General features: G+C 35.9%; 1 protein-coding gene across 5 annotated transcripts in view; it reads left to right on the top strand.

The window, feature by feature from the left end:
- The window catches only part of LRP1B (LDL receptor related protein 1B), a 637,687-nt gene that overhangs the window by 473,105 nt on the left and 142,886 nt on the right, over positions 1-21,696 (top strand). For all 5 annotated transcript variants that reach the window (XM_071435460.1, XM_071435459.1, XM_071435457.1 and 2 more), the window contains 9 exons: positions 2,031-2,180; positions 10,894-11,034; positions 11,778-11,903; positions 13,061-13,192; positions 16,761-16,895; positions 18,370-18,499; positions 20,789-20,915; positions 21,071-21,222; positions 21,510-21,634. In XM_071435460.1, the coding sequence (XP_071291561.1) occupies positions 2,031-2,180; positions 10,894-11,034; positions 11,778-11,903; positions 13,061-13,192; positions 16,761-16,895; positions 18,370-18,499; positions 20,789-20,915; positions 21,071-21,222; positions 21,510-21,634 (1,218 nt within the window). The remainder of the gene's footprint in view (positions 1-2,030; positions 2,181-10,893; positions 11,035-11,777; positions 11,904-13,060; positions 13,193-16,760; positions 16,896-18,369; positions 18,500-20,788; positions 20,916-21,070; positions 21,223-21,509; positions 21,635-21,696) is intronic.

Raw genomic sequence — 21,696 nt, 5'->3', positions numbered from 1 at the left:
AAGGAGACAAATTTTCAATTACAGTATTTTCTATTATTACCAAGAATATTTTAGTTTGGAAATTTTGGGAACTGATACTCTGAGGATGACAGATGGTATAATTTATTTTTCCCTTAACTAGTAAATACTAGTTATGTTTTGCTGGTCCATTCTGCAGTTCTAAAAGTCTCCATTGCTAGCACATATATTTGTTGATAAAAAGCTGATCATTGGAGTGCCAACAATCTGTATTCTTAGGAATTCAGAATTCATGCTTAATTTTATACTTTGTTGGGCAAATCATTTTCTCATTTGAATTCCCTGAGAGCAATGTTGTGCAGTCCTCATTTTCAGATTCACTTCAGCAGCTCATAAGGTTTAAGCCAGTTACATTTGAGTTCATCATGAATATCTGTGATGCTTATTGCTAATAAACCACTCGTTTCCATTAGTAAAGCAGGACAATTCCTGAAAAAAATCTATTTAAACATGCTCTGCCTACGTTAGAAATAATATGTTTTTGCAAAGGTTGGTAATAGGTGGGAAGTATTTGGGGGACAATAACGTGCTAGGCTTGTGTAGAAGGAGACAGGAAAGTTTTTCATGTCAATTGATGCTGTGTAGTTGGAATGCCAGTGTGAAGAAGCACCAGTTGGATATCTGAAGTATAAAACCAGACAGGACAGGACTGTAATTGGTGCTCAGCTGGCACTGGCAGTGCCTCACAAGCAGATCCCATCCGGGGGCAATCTGGGCAGCTGCTCATGGGCAGGAGCTGTGGCACATCCCAAAAGCTGCTCATCTCGGAGCAAGGGAATTTCCTGCTGGTGTATTCCCTGTGAACCAATGCTGAATTCCCAGGGAAGTTCCCTGTGCTGGGAATTGCCTGTGCTGTGCCTGTGTCCAGGATCCCTGGTGCTCTGTGCTCGGAGGGAGGATGGTTGTGCAAACATGAGGATGTGACACTGTGAGATGAGTCCCTCCTGAAAGCACTGCTCCAGACCCTCTCCCCAGTGTGTGATGCTGCATCCTGGGTGATGCCCTTGCAGAGAGGTGGAAGGAAATATCAGTCCCTGCACAGGGATTGGAAAGGTGTTTTTTAGGAGCTTAGAAAGCAAACACCTTTTGGCCTGCTGTTTCAAATGTGCGTGAAGAAGTAGTGACACGATGGCAGCTGTAAGGGCTGCAGCTCATGGCACTGCTCTCTCCTGTCAGGGTTTCCAAAACAGCTTTCCACAGGATGGAAAAGACTACAGTACAATATCCAGAGCTTGACCCATGCAGTGAAATACACTATTTTTTGGCAACTTGCTGCTGGATACTTAGCATGAGTTCTGGGAAAGCTGGAGCACTGAAGCAAATTGTTATGGCGGGTATTGTTACCATGCCAAGAATATTTCACTGTGGAAAATCTCCTGCTACCACTTCTTGAACATTTTTAAAGGATTACAGAAGTCTGAAATACATTATCTCCTAGTTCTTTGCCCTTGCTTTCAGAAAACTCTATGCTTTATTCATTTAGCAGCTTATTTTGCAAGTATCTTTATGTTGACAGTTCTCTTGCTTCAAGCTCCAAAGAACTGATTATGAGGTCAGTTCACTATGAATCAAAATGAAAAGTAATACTATAAATTTATCAGGAGTTTGGATTAGATTTTGGTATTTCATCATCCTAAGCAGGGAGAGAACAGACTTTTTATAGTTCTGAATCACAAAAAGTACCTTGTTTACCACATCTCTGTGTAATCACAATTTTAAAATATAAATGATGGTTTCTGGTCTGCATTTACAAGTTGTTAATGACCTTGGCTTATTCAATTCTTCATTGCCAGATAATGCTCTTTCATCAGTCAGTCACTGGTTTTGGTAACTGCTGAAAGAAACAAAAGGCACTAATCTTTCCAAACGCCTGTTTGTTTCGTTGGAAATGACCAAGTTCAGTTTTCTCAAATTATTTTTTTTCATGTGTAATGCACTTTCATAATGAAAACAGTTTAACAATGTATATCATCCATTAAAGCCACTGTTAAAATTGTATGTGTTAATTACAGGTTTATCAATAGATTATGGGGAGAACAAACTTTACTGGATCAGTTCAGGAAATGGAACCATAAGTAGATGCAATTTGGATGGTGGTAATCTCGAAATAATTGACTCAATGAAAGAAGACTTAACAAAAGCCACAGCTTTAACCATTATGGGTAAGTCCAGTGATAATATATTTTTTAATTATTCAAAGCTAATTAATAATGAAATATAAGAAGCTTAGGGAAGTTATTGTTGGTTTTATGTAAATAATACATACAGTGCATTCACGAGTCAGACTGTGCTGTCCATGAAAAATTCTTTATGTTCAATTAAATTATAAGGATATTTCTAAATGTAGACTTGCACATATATGTATGTATGTGTACATATATATATATGTATAGGAATGGAGGTAACAGATTGATGGCTTATATTTACATAGTCACATGTAAAGAACTTTGAAAGGGGAAGGAGCTGTTGCACTGTTTATTACACACAATTATCCATTATGTGTTTCCTCTGCTCAATTCCTCCTACCTAGTTCAGAATATTTCTAGTTTGTTGGATTGCCTGTCACTTTGGGAAGACTTCTTTGGGTTATGAATCGATGATTGAGGATTTGGATTTTCAGATGTCTGCTCATATTCCATGTATTAAATTGATTGAAAGAAAAAGATTCCATTTGTTACACTTGGTAAATAAGAAATGTTTAGAATGTTCTTAAACATCTATCAGAAAAATCAAAACAACAGTAGTATAAGGAAAAATTCCTAAAAAAAAAATCAGCTAATTGCTGATCACTGAATATTGTAAAAATATTGCTTCAAATGGACTTTTGCTCATATGCAGCTCTTGGTCCTTGTTGTAGCTGGGACAGAGTGTAGTAAGAAATTCCAGGTTGACTCAGAATTTACACTTATGCTTCTCCTTTTTAAGAGATGACTTTAGAGCTTTCCATATTGCCTGTAAATTACTGACCTCTATTCTAGTTCACTCAAAAATCACTTGTATTTATCTTGGATATTGGAAAAAAAAAAAAAAGTTCAATTGATAAACAGACTTTTGTTGGGATGAGTGGATTATCAACTGCCAGTCTTTTAATGAAATATTTATATATTTCTTATTAATTTATACATTTCTTATAATTTTTACATTTCTTATTATTTTTATATATTCTTATTACTGTTGTATTTTCTTCTTATTTTTAATATTTTATTATTTTTATATTTGTTATTTTGAAATAGTTTGTTTGATTGATTAATTAAATAATAATTATGCACATAAATAATAATTATGCGCCCATATGTGCTATTGAAAATTAAATAAGATTAAATTATTTCTATGCACATGGTGTAAATTATGTCATATTTAAAGTGGTGATTACTAAATTAGATTTATTATACACCCATTTGGACAGTACTGAACTCTAAATGCTGTCAGTGTCTGTTGGAGGTGTTATGCTTTCATATGTGCATTCATAACCATGAGCAGGTTTGGTGTCAGAAGGAATCGTGAATGTTAATTTGGACAAATTGTTTTTCATTGATTGGATTGTGACTGGAAGTCACAATCTAAATAAATGACCCTTACTCTGGGGAGCTGTTGGAAGTCTTTACCAGGAGGTGTAAAGTGTGTTTTGTTTGTTCACACTGTCACTGAGCTGGTGGTGGTGCCAGGTCTTCACCTGCCAGCCACAGAAGCTACAGCAGTGATGATCCCTCGGGGACAGGGAATAAAGAGTTTATAGCTGCTATGTAAAGAAGAGTGCTTGAAAGTGGTTGAATTTTTGCACATCTGGAGATGGAAGAATATCTGCTGTGCAGGTTTTATCACATAGACCTCTAATATTCATAGTTTGGGATGCTTGGTTTTTATGGGTGATGACAATTCTCTCACCTCAAAAATGGTGAACAAAAATGGGGCTTTCTGTTTGTTTTGCTTTGGGGTTTTAGAGTCATAGTTGTGCTAAACTGCATCTTGGTGTTGCAGTGAGATTCCCCTTTAAAATCTGCTAGAGAAAAGTACAAGCATATACAGTTTTATCAGCAGGATTTTATGTGCTGGTTGAAAAACATGAAAAGTTCCTGCATTAATTTCTCCTGTAAGTTCCCATATTGTGGAACACGCTGTGGTAATATAAATGCCATTTATTTTCCTAAAGAGTGAGTGGATGTGCATCAGCTTCTTACAAGCAGGCTTTTGTGCATGTAAATTGGGTCAGAACAGAAAATCCAGTGCCATATGAAGCAAGAGAAGAGTTTATCTAATTGATAAATGGTCATAACTAATAATATATAAGTAAAGAGCAATGACTAATTTGTTCCAATGAAAGATTTAATGTGATAGTGTATGAAAATTTACTACCCCTGCTGATCTGCTTGTCTACAAGTTTAATCAGAGGTTTAAGCAGGTGAATCACAGTAATTGCAATGTTTATTGCATCATTTTCGTTCCTATTCCTAAATTTTCTTGACTGCTTGTATCTAAAAACACAGTAAACACAATAAAGCATGAATGAAGTACTTCTCCTCTTTGAATATACTGAGCTATCTTTTTGGTACCATTTGAATTCATCAGTGACTGAAGAGAGAGATGATACCTGTGCCCAAACCCTCAACTGTTTTGTAGAATTTAATTTCTGCTCAGTGCTGAAGAGTTCTGTAATCTTCAGCTTTCTTTTGCATTATTCTGTCTTTTGCATTTAGTGTCTTCCCAGCTAAAAGCAATGTTTTGGACAGTTAATTTTATTTGTTGGTATATTTTGCTATATGGTCTTGTCATATTGTTGGGTTATGTTTCCACTGAGCAGAAAAAGGAGATGGAGTTTGGTATTTTGAAACTGCCTTTGTACAGTTGTGTCACCAGGTCACAGAGTTGGTCACTCGTTGATCACCAGGACCTTTACTGCACTGAGGAGCTGGAACAAGGACACAGTGGATTGAGGGGATGGGCAATGTGGTCTGAGGTAGCCCTGGCTGCCGTGCACCCATTCCCTGCCAAGGTTAGGTGCTCTGAAAGAGGAAGGATCTTCAGAAAAATTGAATTTCTAATAAATTTACTACACGATTGATGTCTCTTCAAGCACCTCAGCTGTTGATTTTGAAAATTTCTTTAGCTGTTTGGGAAGTATCTTCCCCAGCCATCAGTCTCCTTGTGAGAAAGCATGACCTCAGAGACACCCAAAGAGAATCCCACAGCCTTTTTCAAGGGCTAATGCCTTCCATCCCATGTGTGGACAGAATTTTGCACAGAAAACTCACAGATCTGACAGTTTCCAGTGGTTTTTGCTGTATCTTGCACTTCAGGTTCCAGAAGATTTTTCAGAGCTGTAAAAAAGGCAATGACTGGGCAAGGCCGGCCCAACCAAGACTTCTTTGGCTTGCCTTGGTGATCTCTGTGCTGTTCTAAAAGCTCGAGTTTCTTGATCTTTGATTCTCTTAGTTTCAGTTTTGGAAAAGAGAAGCATTGGTTGTGCTCTATGATTTGAACTCAACAGACAGTGCCAGTGAAGTCAGTAAAGTTTTTGGTTTGCTTTGCAATACAATTTATAGAGTGGCTCAGCGCTTCACCAGCAATGAAGATTCTCCTTTAGCATGACCCCTCAATCTCCACATTGTTTTTATTGCTTCCAATTCCTCTATTTTAGCATTGCAGTTTAACTGTTGGAAACCCTTTGGAAGTTACCACTTCTATTTCAGATGTTTGCTGTTGTTTAGTCCTTTCCAGGCTCTGTTTAACATTTTCCTACTATTGCATTCTTTAGTGGAAGCTTATAGAAGGTAATGATAAGACATAAAAAATAATGTTAGCAAACAAGTTGGTGCCAAGGTAACTGTCAGGTTTATCCTTGAGGGGAATGGAAACAATATATAATTCACATCTTCCTGTATTTTGGAACTTTCATTTATTGGTTTTCTACTCAGCAGTGTCAGTCATCTTTCTTTTTCAATATGCTGAGCAAAATTCCTAGTCTTTTGGTGTCTGCTTTTGCTAAATCTTTTTGAACGTGTACATATCAAATGGAATATTATTTTCATCCCATAAAAATGGGATGAAAATAATATTCCATTTGATCAGTACAAAATGGCTATTTTTCCATGCCTTTAGCCATACCAAAAAAACCCCAACTTTGCTGTTGCCATTCTGTACTACAAAAAAGTTGCTGTAAATCTATGAAGTCCTACATGCTTTCCCACTCTTACCACTTCTTCTTCAAATCCATATTCACCCTGTGAGATGTCAGTGGATGGGACATCAGCCATTTTTAATTAATCTATCACTCAAAACCACATGAATGCTTTGTCTAGTACCTCCCACTGGTTATTGTCTTGCTTTTGGTCATAGCAATTTACTTCTCTTACTATGTAAACTTGACACTTTATTTTCTTCAAAGACCTCTGCTGATTTTTTTTAGTAATTTAGAAGCTTATCTGATTCACAGCACCCTGTGCCCTACATAATTGTAAACTCCTGCTGCTGGCACAATTTAGAAGTTGATATGAAATAGATCCCCTGTTCTGATATTCAGCATGTTCCATGTGAAAGAATCTCTGAATGTCTTATACAGTACAGCAGAATTCTTTTCAACAAGAATAAAATGCTTTCTATATTTGTTTTAAAGTTTGAGTTTAATCTGCCATTCAATATCTGATTTTAGACATTTTCCTGGTAGCCAGTGTTTTCAGTGGGATCAAATGATAAAGATATATTTGGAATTCTGCATAAAGTCTCATTTCCTGCCTTCCAAGTCACTTAGTGAAAACGATTCATTGACTGTTAGTGAGATTGGTTAGAAATTTTCCTTTGATGTGAGAGCTGTATTTCTGGGTTGGGGAGCAGAGTCATTATTTCACACAATCTGAGTTGCAGAGGAGCTCACTGCAATATCTGATGTGTTTCCAAACTGGTGTGTTGTTTCTTGAATGACAAATGACTCTGAATGAGAAACTAGAAAAGTATTGATTAGTTACTGTAAGTCTGTAGCTGAGAAGAAAGGGATGCTGAAGGCTTCTGTCAGCAGTTTTGGTGGTGGCATTTGATTGGATTTTGTATCAGGTCCTCCCAGAAATACAATTGACACAAAACCACAACATTCAGCTCATGTCCCTACAAAATAGGAATATAATGTAGATTGTATAATGAGGATATAATTTGTTGTGCATTTGGTCTTTTTTTAGTATAAAATAGAGTAACTCCACATAGTGAATGATTTTATGTGTAAGTCCTATTTCTGTTGAAGTTCATATTAAAAAAAATTCAATCAGCAATACAACAAAATCAAATATGCATAATAGCTTTTCAATAGGCATGCAGATATTAGAAGAACATTTTTTTGAACAGAAACTGCATATAAATATAGCCATCAAGTTGTATTATCAAGCCATCAAAATAGAAAGTAACAATTATATTATTTCATTTTAGACAGAAAATGTAGGTTAATATTACCAAAATATACTCATGTTCCTGTTTATTTTCATTGTGCATTAGATGATATATTGGTCATTTGATTTTTGTTTCATCCTAAATAAGGTTTCAAAACTAACACCAGAATGCTTCCTTAGTAGTCCAGATGCTGTGACTTTGCTGGATCTGTTTGCAAAGTGAAAGGGGCTGCTCAGATCAGGGGACTTCAAACACACACACACACCTTAATTTTCCGAGTCATCAATCTTCTAATTGCCGTAACACCATTCATTACGTTAGCATTAATATATGAAATATATCTAGGCAATTTGCCCAGCTCTAAGTGCAGTACATAGTTGTCTTCCATAAATACTCAAACCACCATTAATGAAAACTAATGGCCCATCAAAATTTGCATTCAGAGTACTACTTGAAGTCTCCAAAGGACTGTCCACAAAGCCAGGGTAGCAATTTTTGGCATCTGAAGTTGCTGTTTCCCAATATGTTGCTGTGCTTAATGCTAATTACCCAGCAGAATGGATAAATACAACAATTTTAATATATATTATAATCCAGTTTCAGCAACAAGGTTGTAATTAGTGATCGAGCAACATTCTTGTTAGCATAATCAAGCAAATAAATCACTTTATTTTGATGTTTAAAGGTCCAAAATAGCATTTTTCTTCCCTTGTGTGTGAAAGCAAGTTGTCTTTACGCTGAAGTGGGTTTTTTGTAAAATCATCTACTATATTTTAAAGTAAATATAGAAATAATTAGTTCATCCTGAATACTAGACATCATAGATGAGTTGTCTACTGACAGAATATCCATAATGCAGAGAGAAATAGTCCAAATTTAAGTCAGAATTATGGTCAAAATAGATGGGAAATTGTTTTTGGTTTTTTTTCTTTACTTGAGACTGCAGTGGTGTTTTTTGGTCATTTAGCAGTTTTTAGAAGAATTGAAACATTTATTTCCTAGGTTTTTAGGGCATAACTGGCAAGTTTCTGGTAGTCATAAGAGGTTTGACCTCAAGGAGTCTGTACTTCAGAATTTGTGTGTTTTGTTTGGGCATTTTGGTTTGTTTTTTTCAGATTGGTGAGGTTTTTTTATTTTATTATGTTTTTTACCTTTTTTTTTATTTTAACTTTAATAGGTCAGGATTTGTATGACCTTTCTCATTTAAATCCCCCTACTCTATCCTTGTCTCTTTCTACAAGTCATAGTGTGCCATTCTGTGTGAGAGAAGAATAAACACTAGTTCAGTGAGATTTTGTAAGTTACACATTTATTTAAAGGTTTATCCAGGTTTCACAATAACAAGAATGCAAGTGGAAGGTAAAATAATCAATTTGAAGAGTATTGTGATACTTCACTTGTGAATTGTTATGATTTGTCCTTTATCTTGGTGTAGGGGATGTAGGAGACTCCTCAACCTCTGCAGTCACAGTCGAGTGCCTTAGGATTAGTAATGAGTTTATGAAGTGTTATTTTTTGTCACCAGAGGAGAAGAACTCCAGGATCTGATGTGTCTGACACCATTGATGGAAATTGTTTAGACACTCTTAACTGTGCATGGAAGCAGATGTGGTCTCGTTGAGTACCTCAGTAAACAAAAGAGGTACCTGGTGGAACATTCAGCTGCTTGTGTAAAAATGGGTTTGGCTCTGGACTCGTTATCAAAAGGGAGAAATGAAAATATTTGTGGTGTAGATCAAACTTCTTGATTAAGTACAAGCCATGTGTTCATCTCTTGGTAAAACAATAGGACAAGTTGGTTATTTGGAGTTTTTGTTTCTTTCCTTTTCCTAAGGAGACAGGCAGGTCAGTCAAGGACAGGTTTGGGACATTGTTGAAACCATAGCCAAAGTTGAGGTTTTGCACAAAAATACTAAAGAAATGACAAAACCAGTTTGATTACTTGAAATAAAGGATGAAAACACCAAAACTAGATGTAATTTGCGTTCTTCCTGTACTCCAGTCTTACAAAACAACTCATTTCTTATAAACAGATTTGGACATGTAAAACAGTAAGTTCATGTTACTATGCACAAAACACTAGTCATTATTTAATTTGGTTAATTTAATTAAATTAACCAAAATGATTTAATGGCCTTTTCTGATTTGTGGTCACAAAGAGGATGTGAAGAACATACAAACATTTCATTCCTCACATACAAACATTTCATTTAAAAAGTTCACCTGACCTTTAGGATTGTGGGCCATCATCTAACAGGAAAAAAACCAATTCCAATTCCCAATATTTCATATCTGGATTATAGCACACAGTCACCTTCACGTTTTTAGCTTTCATGTGCCTTTTTGTTATAATTGACATGATCAAAATAGAACACAGGGACTTCTTGTTCTAAGGATTTTCTGACAAAAGTGTCTTTAGATACAAGCTGCTGTTAATTGATTATTATTGCATGATGATGTTTTTAATCAGTCAATTTTATACTGACTAATCAATGCAAAAAATTATAGGATTTCTTTAAATTTTATCCAAATTTAAAGAGAGAGTTCCAGTTGTGTCTCCAAATCTTGATATTTAGAATATTTTTCATTCCACAGATTCTGGTCTTATCATATACTTGTGGAGAGTATGTTTTCGATTTTTCCTAAATATTGTATTTTCTGGGGTAACTTTTTACAATTACCACAGTGAAAATTATTTTTTAGATCTGCACTTCCTATTGCAAATCACTCAACTGTGTGGCTCTATAAATTTATTATTTAAATATTAAAACTGGAGGATAGGCAAAATTTCTTTTAACTGAAAAGAGAATTAACTAAAAGTGAAGTTAATACACAGTATTTGTTGAGAATGCAGTGTTCCTGAAGTTTAAAGGTTTTCAGTTCAAGGTTTTATTTTTGGTTCCTCTACAGTAATTATCTTTTCTGTCTGAAATGAAGAGCCCTGAGCCCATCTCATCATTCATCTGTGTGGACTCAAGGAGTCAGGACTTGTGACAGGGACAATCACAAGATTGGCTACAGTCTTCAGCCATTAGTTCACCGAAGTTTGAGCTTGAAATCAAAGCAGTTAAAATTTTAATTCTGAAACTTTGGGAGGCAGTGCCTGCTTTTCAATTTTTCCAGGATTTCTTAGTAGCTGATTGCAACTTTTTTTTTAATAAAAGACTTAGTTTAATATTTCAAGCAATTTTGTTTGCTTGTGAAAATGAATTTCTTCTCTAGGGTAACACTAGAATTTCCACATATAGATGAAAAATGAAGCATTTTTCTATGCAGGTAACCTTAAATCAGCAGTTGTCTCAGAAAAAGTTTAACTGCTGAAAACTGCTTTCATGTCTGCAGAATGTTAATAACACAATTTCTTCAGATTTTCTCTATAACCTCTTTAGGCAATTCCCTTAAAACTGATCTCAGAATTAACCTCAAAAGCTTTTTTCCACCTTAGGTCTCAACCAAATCCAGTTTGATAGTGATCCTCCTAATTTCTGAAACTAAATATTACAGATAAAAAGCTTTGGTGGGCAGACCAGAACTTGGCTCAGATTGGCACCTGTAATAAAAAAGATGGAAGAAACCCAACTGTCCTGAGAAACAAAACTGCAGGTGTGGTTCATATGAAAGTGTATGATAAAGCAGCACAGCAAGGTAAGTCACATTTGAAGGATGTTTAACCAATTTTTAGAGTGCACAGTATATTTTCTCATGTGGTTCTCCCAATGTGAAGAAAATAATAACTTGTAATCAATTAATTCCTTGAGTATCTTAGTGAATTTATAATTTTTCTTCAGGAAGCTTCAAATTTCTGAGATGTGTTTAGTTTACTGTGTATAATGTCTATTATAAATCTTATTCAAATATATTTTCTATTACTTGAATATTGTAATAATCAGGTAGTTAGGAGCATGGATTTGTGATATCACTTTGGAGCATGTCTTAAATATACTAAAAATGGCTCATCCATGAAGATAACAAGGCTAATATAATATTTGATGAATGAACAGTATATAGGCAATGATTTGTTTGTGGTCTAGATTAAGATACACTAATGTCAGTGAGATTTCATCATTAACTCAACATACAATGTTCAGGTTTTTTATATGCTTTTACTTTAAAATAGGCAGATTTTTCAAAAAATAGAATTATTTATGTTCCAAGGGGAAACGTGGAGTCGAAATTCTGCATGAATATGCGGAAGTGAATGCATGAGTGAAGCATGGAAATATATATGAATTGATGAAATATTTTATGCATATCTCAATTTTTCAAATAGGTTATCTGAACAAAAATTGGAAATAATCATAATATATTGACAACAACACTAACTTTTTAGCCAGGGTTGCATTGCTCAAGTTTTGGTTTCTCTTGTCTCTTCTCCTGTCATGTCATAGGCAGCAATTCCTGCCAGTTAAACAACGGGGGATGCTCCCAGCTCTGTTTGCCAACATCAGAAACCACCAGAACTTGTGTGTGCACAGTCGGCTACAACCTCCAAAAGAATCGCATGGCCTGCAAAGGTAAAATGCCTTGCAGCATTTATTTTAACCAACTTAACTTCCAGGGGAGCATTGCAATGAGTAAATAAGCTCCATTCAGTCATTTTTAGTTAAATAACTGTACTTAATATGCTTGATTGAACAGTAACAGAGAAATGTCTGCAGTGGTTAGGATAGAATTAAATTTAGCTTTTCATTAAATTATTCAGATAAATAAATTGCTGTGGTAACTCTGATTTATTTTTTTTTAATGTAGACAGAAAAGCAGACTATATGAACCATCATTTATAAATAGTTGTCCAAGGTCATATAACTTATCTTTAAATTACAGGCTACAAGTATCTGAATTGTTGGGTATCTCATACTATTGTATTGCTCTTAATATAAAATAAAGCAAATTTTTTTTTCTTAAATCTTTTTCTTTTTTAAGTTGGCAGAAGTCAGAACATAGCTCACAGCCAAATTCTTACTCCTTGCCTGAATAATGCATAACAACCTCATGGTCAAGGTGTCTTATAGTTTTATAAATTCGATATTATTTATGACTATTAATTAGGACTAAGTAATTCCTGAGAATTACTATGTAAGAAGACGTTTAAACAGTAGAATTTATTCCTACTTAAGAGAAATAGGTGCATTTGGAATTTGATTAATCTAACAGAAAAATAGACATTTAAAATGGGTCACTAAAGCTATGTAATTCTTTGTCTCTGCAAAGGAAATGGGCATAACTGAAGTGAGATGAAACCTGTACCTCAAAAGACAATTTACTCTCCTGTTTTCTACAAGTTCTTTAAAATTATCTCTTGCTGAACATGTTTAGGAAGCACAGAGGTGCACTGAAAATATTCTTAAATTTCTCATAATTCAAACCAATTTTTTTCTTAAATTTTAATTTTAATTTCTGCTGAAATTTAATAAATTGAATTAATTACCTGATTATAAGATGGTGTTTGACATGAACAGTGATTCCCTTCTCTTGATAGGACCACATTTGTAATTTAATTAGAAATGCACTGTAATGACTCATGGATATCTTTTCAAAGACCTGGAGTTGTCACTCTGCAAACCTGTGGAGCACTTGTGGAAATCATGTTTAATGTATGTTAGCTCCTCTAATCTTGGTTATTTGGAAAGCTTCCCCTTTGCTCTCATTGGCTGCTTTATGTTTCCCTTAGGTATTGAATCATTTCTCATGTACTCTGTCCATGAGGGAATTAGAGGAATTCCTCTTGATCCAAATGATAAAATGGATGCTTTAATGCCTATATCTGGGGCTTCATTTGCTGTGGGCATAGACTTCCATGCAGGTAAATATAATGTAAAATTTATTGTATGCATGGTTAAAATCATAAATTCTTCTCATAAATGAAATAACCCCTTGTTCTCAAACCTTCTAAGAAATTACAGCTGTGTTTAAAGGAATTGGGAATGCATCATGTTACGAGTTAAGCTCTACATTTAATATTTACAGTAAATAGGAAATATTGTGCATAGCCAATTGTTCTGGCAGCAGCAGCTGCTCACTTTTGGCAGAGTCATCGCTGAGAACTTGAGTAGGAAACTGGTGGTTTTAGAGACAATGTGAAAAGGCTTGTTCCTGCTCTGACACTGTTTCCATGGAATTTTCTTCGTCCTGGGTGGTGTTGTACCTGGCAGGTGGCTTTGACAGCTGAGTGGGATGGTTTTCTCCCTGTCCAGCCCAGCTCAGCCACGTTCCTGCAGGGCACAAGCCAAGTTTGGATCTGTCCCTTCCTTCTGGAAGGAGCTCTGACAGCCTGAAGGAGCATTTCCACCTGGAGTGCACTACACACCTTTCCACTAAATATACAGAAATACTTGTGAATTTACACAGCCTTACAAACTTCCTATGAAATTAGGAGGTTTCAATTTTGCATGCATGTGAAAAAAAGTGGGAAAAAAATTAAAGATTAGATTCTAGAAGTGACTGGATGGTGATGGTGTTTGGATATCTTCAAACATGTTAGCAAGTTTTGATTAGTTTTTGGAAAATAAATAATCTGTGACCAAGTAATGACCTGAAACATATCCTGTATCTCTATATTTTTGACCCATCAGCCTTCCTTCCAGACTCATTTTGTTGCCCATCAAGTTTCCAAACTGGCAGTCTAGAAATAAAATCTTAAGTTACCTATGTTATTTAAATACAGACATTACCCTCTTGCAACATGCAATGATTTTGCCATACTCCATTGTTTTTTATTTTGACATAGATTCTGCCTGGGAACTCAACATTGAGAGATCCTAATTTTTTTTCTTAATTGTATACTAATATATTTGTCGTGGAATTGAAATCAGACCTATTTCTGTTGGCTGTGTTGGACTGCTTTATCACACAAATATCAGTAAACTTTTTTTATCAGGTTGGAAGTTAAATTCATTAGATCTTCACTTTTTTTTACCTGCTTCTTCACTGATGTTCTTGCATCTCTGAGTAGCAAAATTTCAAGTTCTCTCAACATTTTACAGCATTAATAGTTGGATATTTTACTTTCAAATCAGTGGCAGCTGATGTTCAGAGCTTTTCTCACATCATGGGTATAGCTCAGTTTTAGTCTCCGGAGACATAAAAATAACTTAAAAGCCAGAACCTTTGTACACATACCTGAGATGGGAAAGACTCTGTTACAGAGATTTAATCTGTTCCTGGAAAGACACAGGAGAGAGAGAAGTGGTGACCACACATATTCATGACTTCTAAGACAATGCAATTGGGTTTTCTATTTTTCTAATTTATTTTTATCTATTTTTTCTATTTTTTAAATTTAAATTATGCCAACTTTACAAAATTATTGCATCTAACACAGAAGAATAAAATTTGACCTTTTCAATTTAAAATAACAGTATTGTATTGAATTTTATTGGTTTTATTAGCTATTTTGCATCTCATGTTTTTTTACAATAGTCATATGATATACTTTAGAGAGGTTTATGTTTAGCTAATAAACACCAAATTAATATTTTGGAAGAAAGAGATTTTTCACTTTTTGTAAAAAATGAAATTTGAGCCTGGATAGAATCAAATGAGGTTCTCCCCCTTGGCTTGATGAAGTCACAGCACAGGGAACATGACTAGAATTGGCAGTGATAAATGCATTGCAAAGATAAATATAAATGGTGTGCAGCAGTGAAATCACAAGGGAATAGTGTGTTATAAAAATGTTACAGCTTTCAGCTGCATTTCAGCTTCAAAAACATCTGTTTTTTCTTATTTTGGTCCCTTACATTTATATATACATACATATACAATTGTATAAATTCATTTCTAAAACCTACATATATCAAATGTAACACAGAAATCAAGTGGAGGTCGTTTCAGATTTCATGTTGTTTTTCTGTTTTCCATTTAGTGAGTGGTGCTTTCATTTCACTCTTAATCGTGAAGGATTCCCAGATTTTGCTGTTATCTCAGCAATTTAGGTATACAAAGTGGCTAAAATGTATTTATATATGCTAGTAGTATAGCATATCCTAATTAAAAGTCTAATGACAATGTTTTTGCAGAGATGAACCATCTAGAAGATGCATACACCTTTTTTCTCCCTGTGTTTTGATACTTCTAACTAAATTCTAATTAGCAAATAAGTAACAAAATGCATGATTCTCATATTTGTTTTGACTACTCGAAGTCAGAACTGTCATTTGTTTAATTGGAGGTGGGGTAAGATTCTTGAGCATACCAATATTGTTTGGTCACAAATAGCTGTCTTATTTTATAAATATATCTATCAATCTACACAAATATTCACACACACATACATATATATAGATACATGTGTAAATATGTGGATATGAAATATTTATATTTGTTTATATTGGTAAGATTTCTATGCTGTATCTAGAAATACATATTCTGTAAATACACTCACACTATTATGGAATTAAAAGCAGACTTACAAAGTATGAGAAAAATAATGAAGAAACAAATATTATTTAATATCTCTCTGCAAAACTCAGAGGAGGTCACTCAGGAGGTCATCAGCTCATTACTTTGCAAGCAGAATGTTGTTTGCAGCTTATTTACAGTACCCTGGCAGTGAAAATAGAGACAATTCTGCTTGAGAGACATCCTCACGCCATTTGCCCCACCTTTTTTTTGAGGTTCTTATGTGCCACAGAAGACAGTTTGTTTCTGTGCTTGAGCCACTTAAAATTCTCCATCTGGCTGTTGAGTTTAAATGGTCAAGTTGTCCCTTTTTTCCACTTTATGGACAATCACTGCAGCAGAAAGGCTGGAAAGACAGCTGAGATGTCTTGAAACACCAAACAAAAAGACTGTTAGTGGAAGCTTGTCAGGACTTTTAAAATAAAAACTGACTTGTGGATGGAATATATTTTTTTATTCTTTTGTCAGCATATCACTGTCAATGTCACTTTTTATTTCCCTAGTTAATTTTTTTCCTTACACTGTTAAAATTCAATGTGTCTGATTACTGAAGGAAAAGTCTGTATAAGCAGTTTTACACTGTAGCTTTTCATACTCCTGAATATTTTGGAATGGTGACAAACAAAATAGTATGTTTTTGAAGCATTTATTCCATTAGGGAAAAGGTAAAGACAGCATATTTATTGTGATTTTTAACAGAGGTAGTAGCTTCCTGTCATAGCCCTATTGTGCTACATGTGCTGTACTAAACAGCCTAGAATTCTGACAGAATTATTTTAAACAAAATTCAAGAGAAGGCAAACAAATGATGAAATAAAGCTGATAATTTTGATACTTAATACAAGTTAAAGTTCTAAGTAGCAATATTTACAGTTGCTAATGCAGACACTAGGACCGAAGTAAGTGAATTAATATAGTGAATAATGAGAATCATAAGTGAATAATGAGAACCATTGGCACATGTTTTATAGGAAATGATACAATCTATTGGACAGACATGGGCTTCAACAAGATCAGCAGAGCTAAGCGAGACCAAACCTGGAAAGAGGACATTGTCACCAATGGTTTGGGGAGAGTTGAAGGCATTGCAGTGGACTGGATAGCAGGTAGGTCGGAGCCTGCTCCAGGATGTGTCTGCATGGGGAATAAATCACATGGGACTCCATTTTCTTCATGGTGGAAAAAGGCTCTTCTTTATTCACAGAACTGCTTTTCATACAGTTTTACAGACCTCGTGTGGGAGTCCAATTGGTTACTAGTTTTCTTGCCAATTACTTTTACTGGTTAGCAACAAGTTGTTATTCTGTGTTGATTGGTCACTCAAACTCTCTTCCATATGTGCAGGGAAGTTGTTTGTGAAAGGTAGTTTTCATTTTTCTATCTAAGGGTGCAAAACCAGTTTATACAGGTGCAAGCTGGTTTTTTACCCAGAAATTGTTATACTAATGAATTGCTCACAAAAGGATTGTTTTTACATGGGAACTTGCAAAATGCTAGCTTTCACAAGGCCAGCCACTGATTCCAGGAGAGCAGGCTTAATTTTATGAAGCCTTTATGATTTTTCTACCTTACTGCAGCACTTGTCATCAATTCTGAGAGTACAGGCTTGCCTCTTCAGCCCAAGGTTGAATAACTTTGATTCCTTTCAGTTCTAATTTCTAGTATCGTAAATGCCTGGAAATTAATTTTATATATATATATAAAATATGTGTAATTATATATATATATATATATATATATATATATGTAGGATGGTATTTCCTAGATTAACAGTTTCAATACCAGTTTAGGCTATAAAAAGGCTGGCTAATACTATAAATTACAAACATAACGCCTATGCAAATGAAAATATAGCAGTTAGTTTCTGCTTCTGACTTAAGCAGAAGTGGTCTGTTTAAGTGTTGGAATTCAGGACATCCCTCTGGCTGTCCTGGATTGCCAGGATCGCTGCCAGGGGGCTCAGAGACCCTGGTACAGAGCCCAAGACGCCTGTGGTTTGGATTATGACCTATGGAGCAAGTTACCAACCTTATATGAGGATCTGTGAGCCACAAAAGTATGAGTAGAATAATAATTAGTTTGTTGGGGGGTGAAAAATTGATTTTTTGGGGGTTTTTAGAATGGGGGTTCAGGGGGCAAGATGGAGGGATCTGGGCATGTCCAGCCTTTCTCCTTCTTGGCCTCCATCTTCTGCTGTGATGTTGGCTCTTACAGATTGGTCTAAACTAGAAGCTCACTGTCTAACACAGGTGATAGGTATTGGGAAGTAGTTGTAAATATTGTACACGTAGTTTTTAGTATAAAAAGATAACACTGCCCCAGGAGTAGGCAGAGTGCCTCTGACTGTCCTGCTGAACAGACCTCAGCTGGACAGGAGAAAGAATTTTATAGATAAGAAACAATAAACAACCTTGAGACCGAGAAATGAAGAGTTCTGACTCCTTCTTCAAGTGCCGGGCTGGGAAAAGAGACTTTGTAACGTATCTCCGGGTTACTCTGACTAGCTAAAGTCCCAAGATTTAAGTAGTAGTTTTCAAGTAGCCTTTCCTTCGGGCAGTGACTTCAGGGTGTTTTTTCCAGGTAACATATACTGGGCAGACCATGGCTTCAACCTGATCGAGGTGGCGCGGCTGAACGGCTCCTTCCGCTACGTAGTGATCTCCCAGGGGCTGGACCAGCCACGCTCTATCGCGGTACACCCAGAGAAAGGGTAACATGTTATTCCTAACATACACAGAGCTTTTGCCTTGCTCTCAGTATTCATAACATTCTGTAAGCTCTCTGCAAAATGGTTTTGGTTTTCTAAGGAAACCATTCCACTGCAAGGTTAGGCATTTTTTGGAGGCGTGCTTTGGTCTGAAGTGCCCAGCAAATCCAAGGAAGCCACGCCAGCTGATGAGGGACTTCATGATGAAATCCCATAGCTGTGTAATCCTTGGTAGTTGTAAACTCCAGGATCGTGTGACATCCCAGTGCAACAACCAGGGAGAGTGGCTGGATGGGATGTACCATCCCCTTCCACCTCCAGAACTCCTTGTGGAATCCCCATCCCGGTAGTTGTTCCAGGTCAGGCTGGATGGGGCTCTGAGTAACCTGGCCTAGTAGAAGGATGAAGAGACACATGTCTCTGCTGGGACCCCCACACATGGGGGTTGTTTAGGATACTTAATGAGAATTAGAGGACCACAGACTACTGTTTTACGTGTCTGGTTAGAACAGTGTATCTTCTACAAAGGAAAGAAATCTTCATTTGTTTTATAATATTGTGATAACTTGAGATGTCTCCACTCAGTTCCTCCAGGAGGAGCACAGCAGCGTTTTGCTAGGGAAGTACAGGGCTGCCTTCTGTGCCAAGATTAAGGCCTTTTTGCCCTTTGCATTATTGTTAAGTCTCTTCCCCTTTTGAGGTAAAACTTTCAAAGGTGTTCTTCCCTCCTCTTGCCCTGACTCTACATTCTGCATTTGTCTGGAAGCTGGAGTTGACAGCTGTAAGAATAGAGAAGAAAATAGCAGTTATTAGAGCTCGTTGAATCTGCCAGTTATGCCAAGATGGGAAGCAGGCAGCATTCAGCTGGTTGGTGACATTATTGTCACTGAGGAAAAAGTGAGGAACGTGTAGCCCTACAAAAGGGTGACTTTGTCCCTCATCAAGTACATTTATTCACATAATATTTTTTGGCAGCTGTTTATGATTTTCTTTGGAGTATTTTAGATTCATTTAACCTGATAATTATGGGTTGGTTTAAGGAATATTTGAGTATATAAATGTCTGCTTTCCTATGGTCAAGATTTAGTTCATACCTATTTTGAAAGTCTCAAATAACTCTCTGACCTCTGACCAGACATCTGAAAGCAATTTCAGTTGTTTAGCGGTGCTGTTAATGATCTGGTTAAAATTGCATTAAACTTATGTGGTGATTGTTAAAATTCAGCTGATTAATACTGCCTATTTTGGCATTCCTCAACATATTTTTAATTTAACTCACATTGCTGTTCTGTTTCCTAGTCCACGTGATTTTTTTTTTTCATTAGTATAAATGGTATTGTTTATTATATCAAGAGCTATGAGAACAGATTCATTTTTCCTGGAGCCAGAAAGCTTTACAATGAGAGCCAAAGTGGATTGTTTCAGAAGCTGAACTTGATGAGCAAATTACAGGATTCATATTTTTTTCACCCTTATCACAATATTATCCCTCATTATTTCACATATCTGTAGTCATCTAGTCAAATGCAGCTGCTTAACCTCAGAATGGTGTAATGATATCACCAGACACAGGGGAGAACTGTTGAGTAGTGCCCAAAAGATTTTGTAGTCTTTAAGGTTACTGTTCATAAAGGAAGTGTTATGTGTAGATTTTTTGACCTCATTTTGTTATACCTGAAGCAACAGATGCAGAAGTTTATTAAAGCAGAAGTTTGACAAAGCATCTTGTCCCAAATTAATGATGCAACTGTGGCAGTAAGTATATAGAAGATTAGATAAGTAAGATTAGATAATAATATGAGATTAGATAAGTAAGATTCAAATTGTTTCCATGCAGCATTTGGCAGAATTTGAAAAATATTTTCTTCTCAAAAAGACCCTGTTTCTCTACCATTTCCTACAGTGTTTCTCACTACTTCACATCTAAAACATTTTAAAATTAGGTATCCCTTGTACTATCCAAGTATTTGTTAGTGATTAGATGCAAAAGCCTCTGTTCCAAAATTTATTTTTATTTTTTAACTTGCCTTTTTTTTTCTCAAGCACAAAGCTGAATTCTTTAAGGAATAGAATTGCATATGGATTCATGGAATACAGTTTCAAGAATTTTCTCATATATATAATTTGAAAACAATATCTTAACAAAGTGTCCAACAAACAAGTATTATGATACATTTACCTTCTTAAGATTATTTAGAGACACGAGCACCATATGGTATTTTTTGATATCCATTTAATGGTAATAGTTCATTTTGTTTGCAATTTTAATTGGTGATTTTTACGACATTCTAGGTATTTATTTTGGACAGAGTGGGGACAGAGCCCTTGCATAGGCAGAGCACACTTGGATGGCTCTGAGAAGGTTGTCCTCGTGAGCCTGGGGATTGCATGGCCTAACGGGATTTCCATCGATTATGAGGTTGGTTCCTCTTGTCTTCCAGCATACCTTAAAACGTGCAGTATTTGTTATGTTTCATTAAAGCCAGCTGGTGTTCCACCTTGATGTAATCTTAATAACTCTTAATTAAATACTTGGACAAGCCTGTTGATGTTTCCTTTGAAATTAATCTTTAGGAAAATAAATTGTATTGGTGTGATGCTCGTACCGACAAGATAGAAAGAATTGACCTTGAGAGTGGAGGGAGTCGGGAGATTGTGCTGTCAGGGAGCAATGTGGATATGTTTTCAGTTGCTGTGTTCGGAGCTTACATCTACTGGTCTGACAGGTAATTTATTTTTTCATAAGTATTTTAAATCTCAAAACGTTGTTTCGGTGCCAGGTGCCTCACCTTTGTAGGCTTAGCCGTTCCTTAGCAAGGTCGCAGGCGGGATCGCGGAGTCCCGCGCAGTTTCCAAGGAGAGGGAGTTCTGAAAGATGAAAAGTGCCTCAGTGCCGTAGATGAGAACAGGCTTCTCCACCTCCTGTTAATGAACTCTCCACTGCTCCTCAGTCATTTGTTCGGTGTGAATTAGTTGAGGATTGTTGATGAGACATCTTCAACTTTTTTGGCAGAGCACATGCAAATGGCTCTATTAGAAGAGGCCACAAGAATGAGGCCACGGATGCTGTGACCATGAGGACTGGCCTTGGGATAAACCTGAAGGAAGTGAAAGTCTTTAATAGAGCACGAGAGAAAGGTTGGCTGTTCTTAAGGATGCTATTGATTGTGTTAATATCACCTGCTACTTTTTCTGTATAT

Source organism: Agelaius tricolor, unplaced genomic scaffold, assembly GCF_023055355.1.
Source record: "Agelaius tricolor isolate 1412-34295 unplaced genomic scaffold, bAgeTri1.0.p SCAF_10, whole genome shotgun sequence".
Classification (NCBI taxonomy): Eukaryota; Metazoa; Chordata; class Aves; order Passeriformes; family Icteridae; genus Agelaius; species Agelaius tricolor.
The sequence above is the reverse complement of the archived record's forward strand: the minus strand, read 5'-3'. Positions and strand labels throughout refer to the sequence as shown.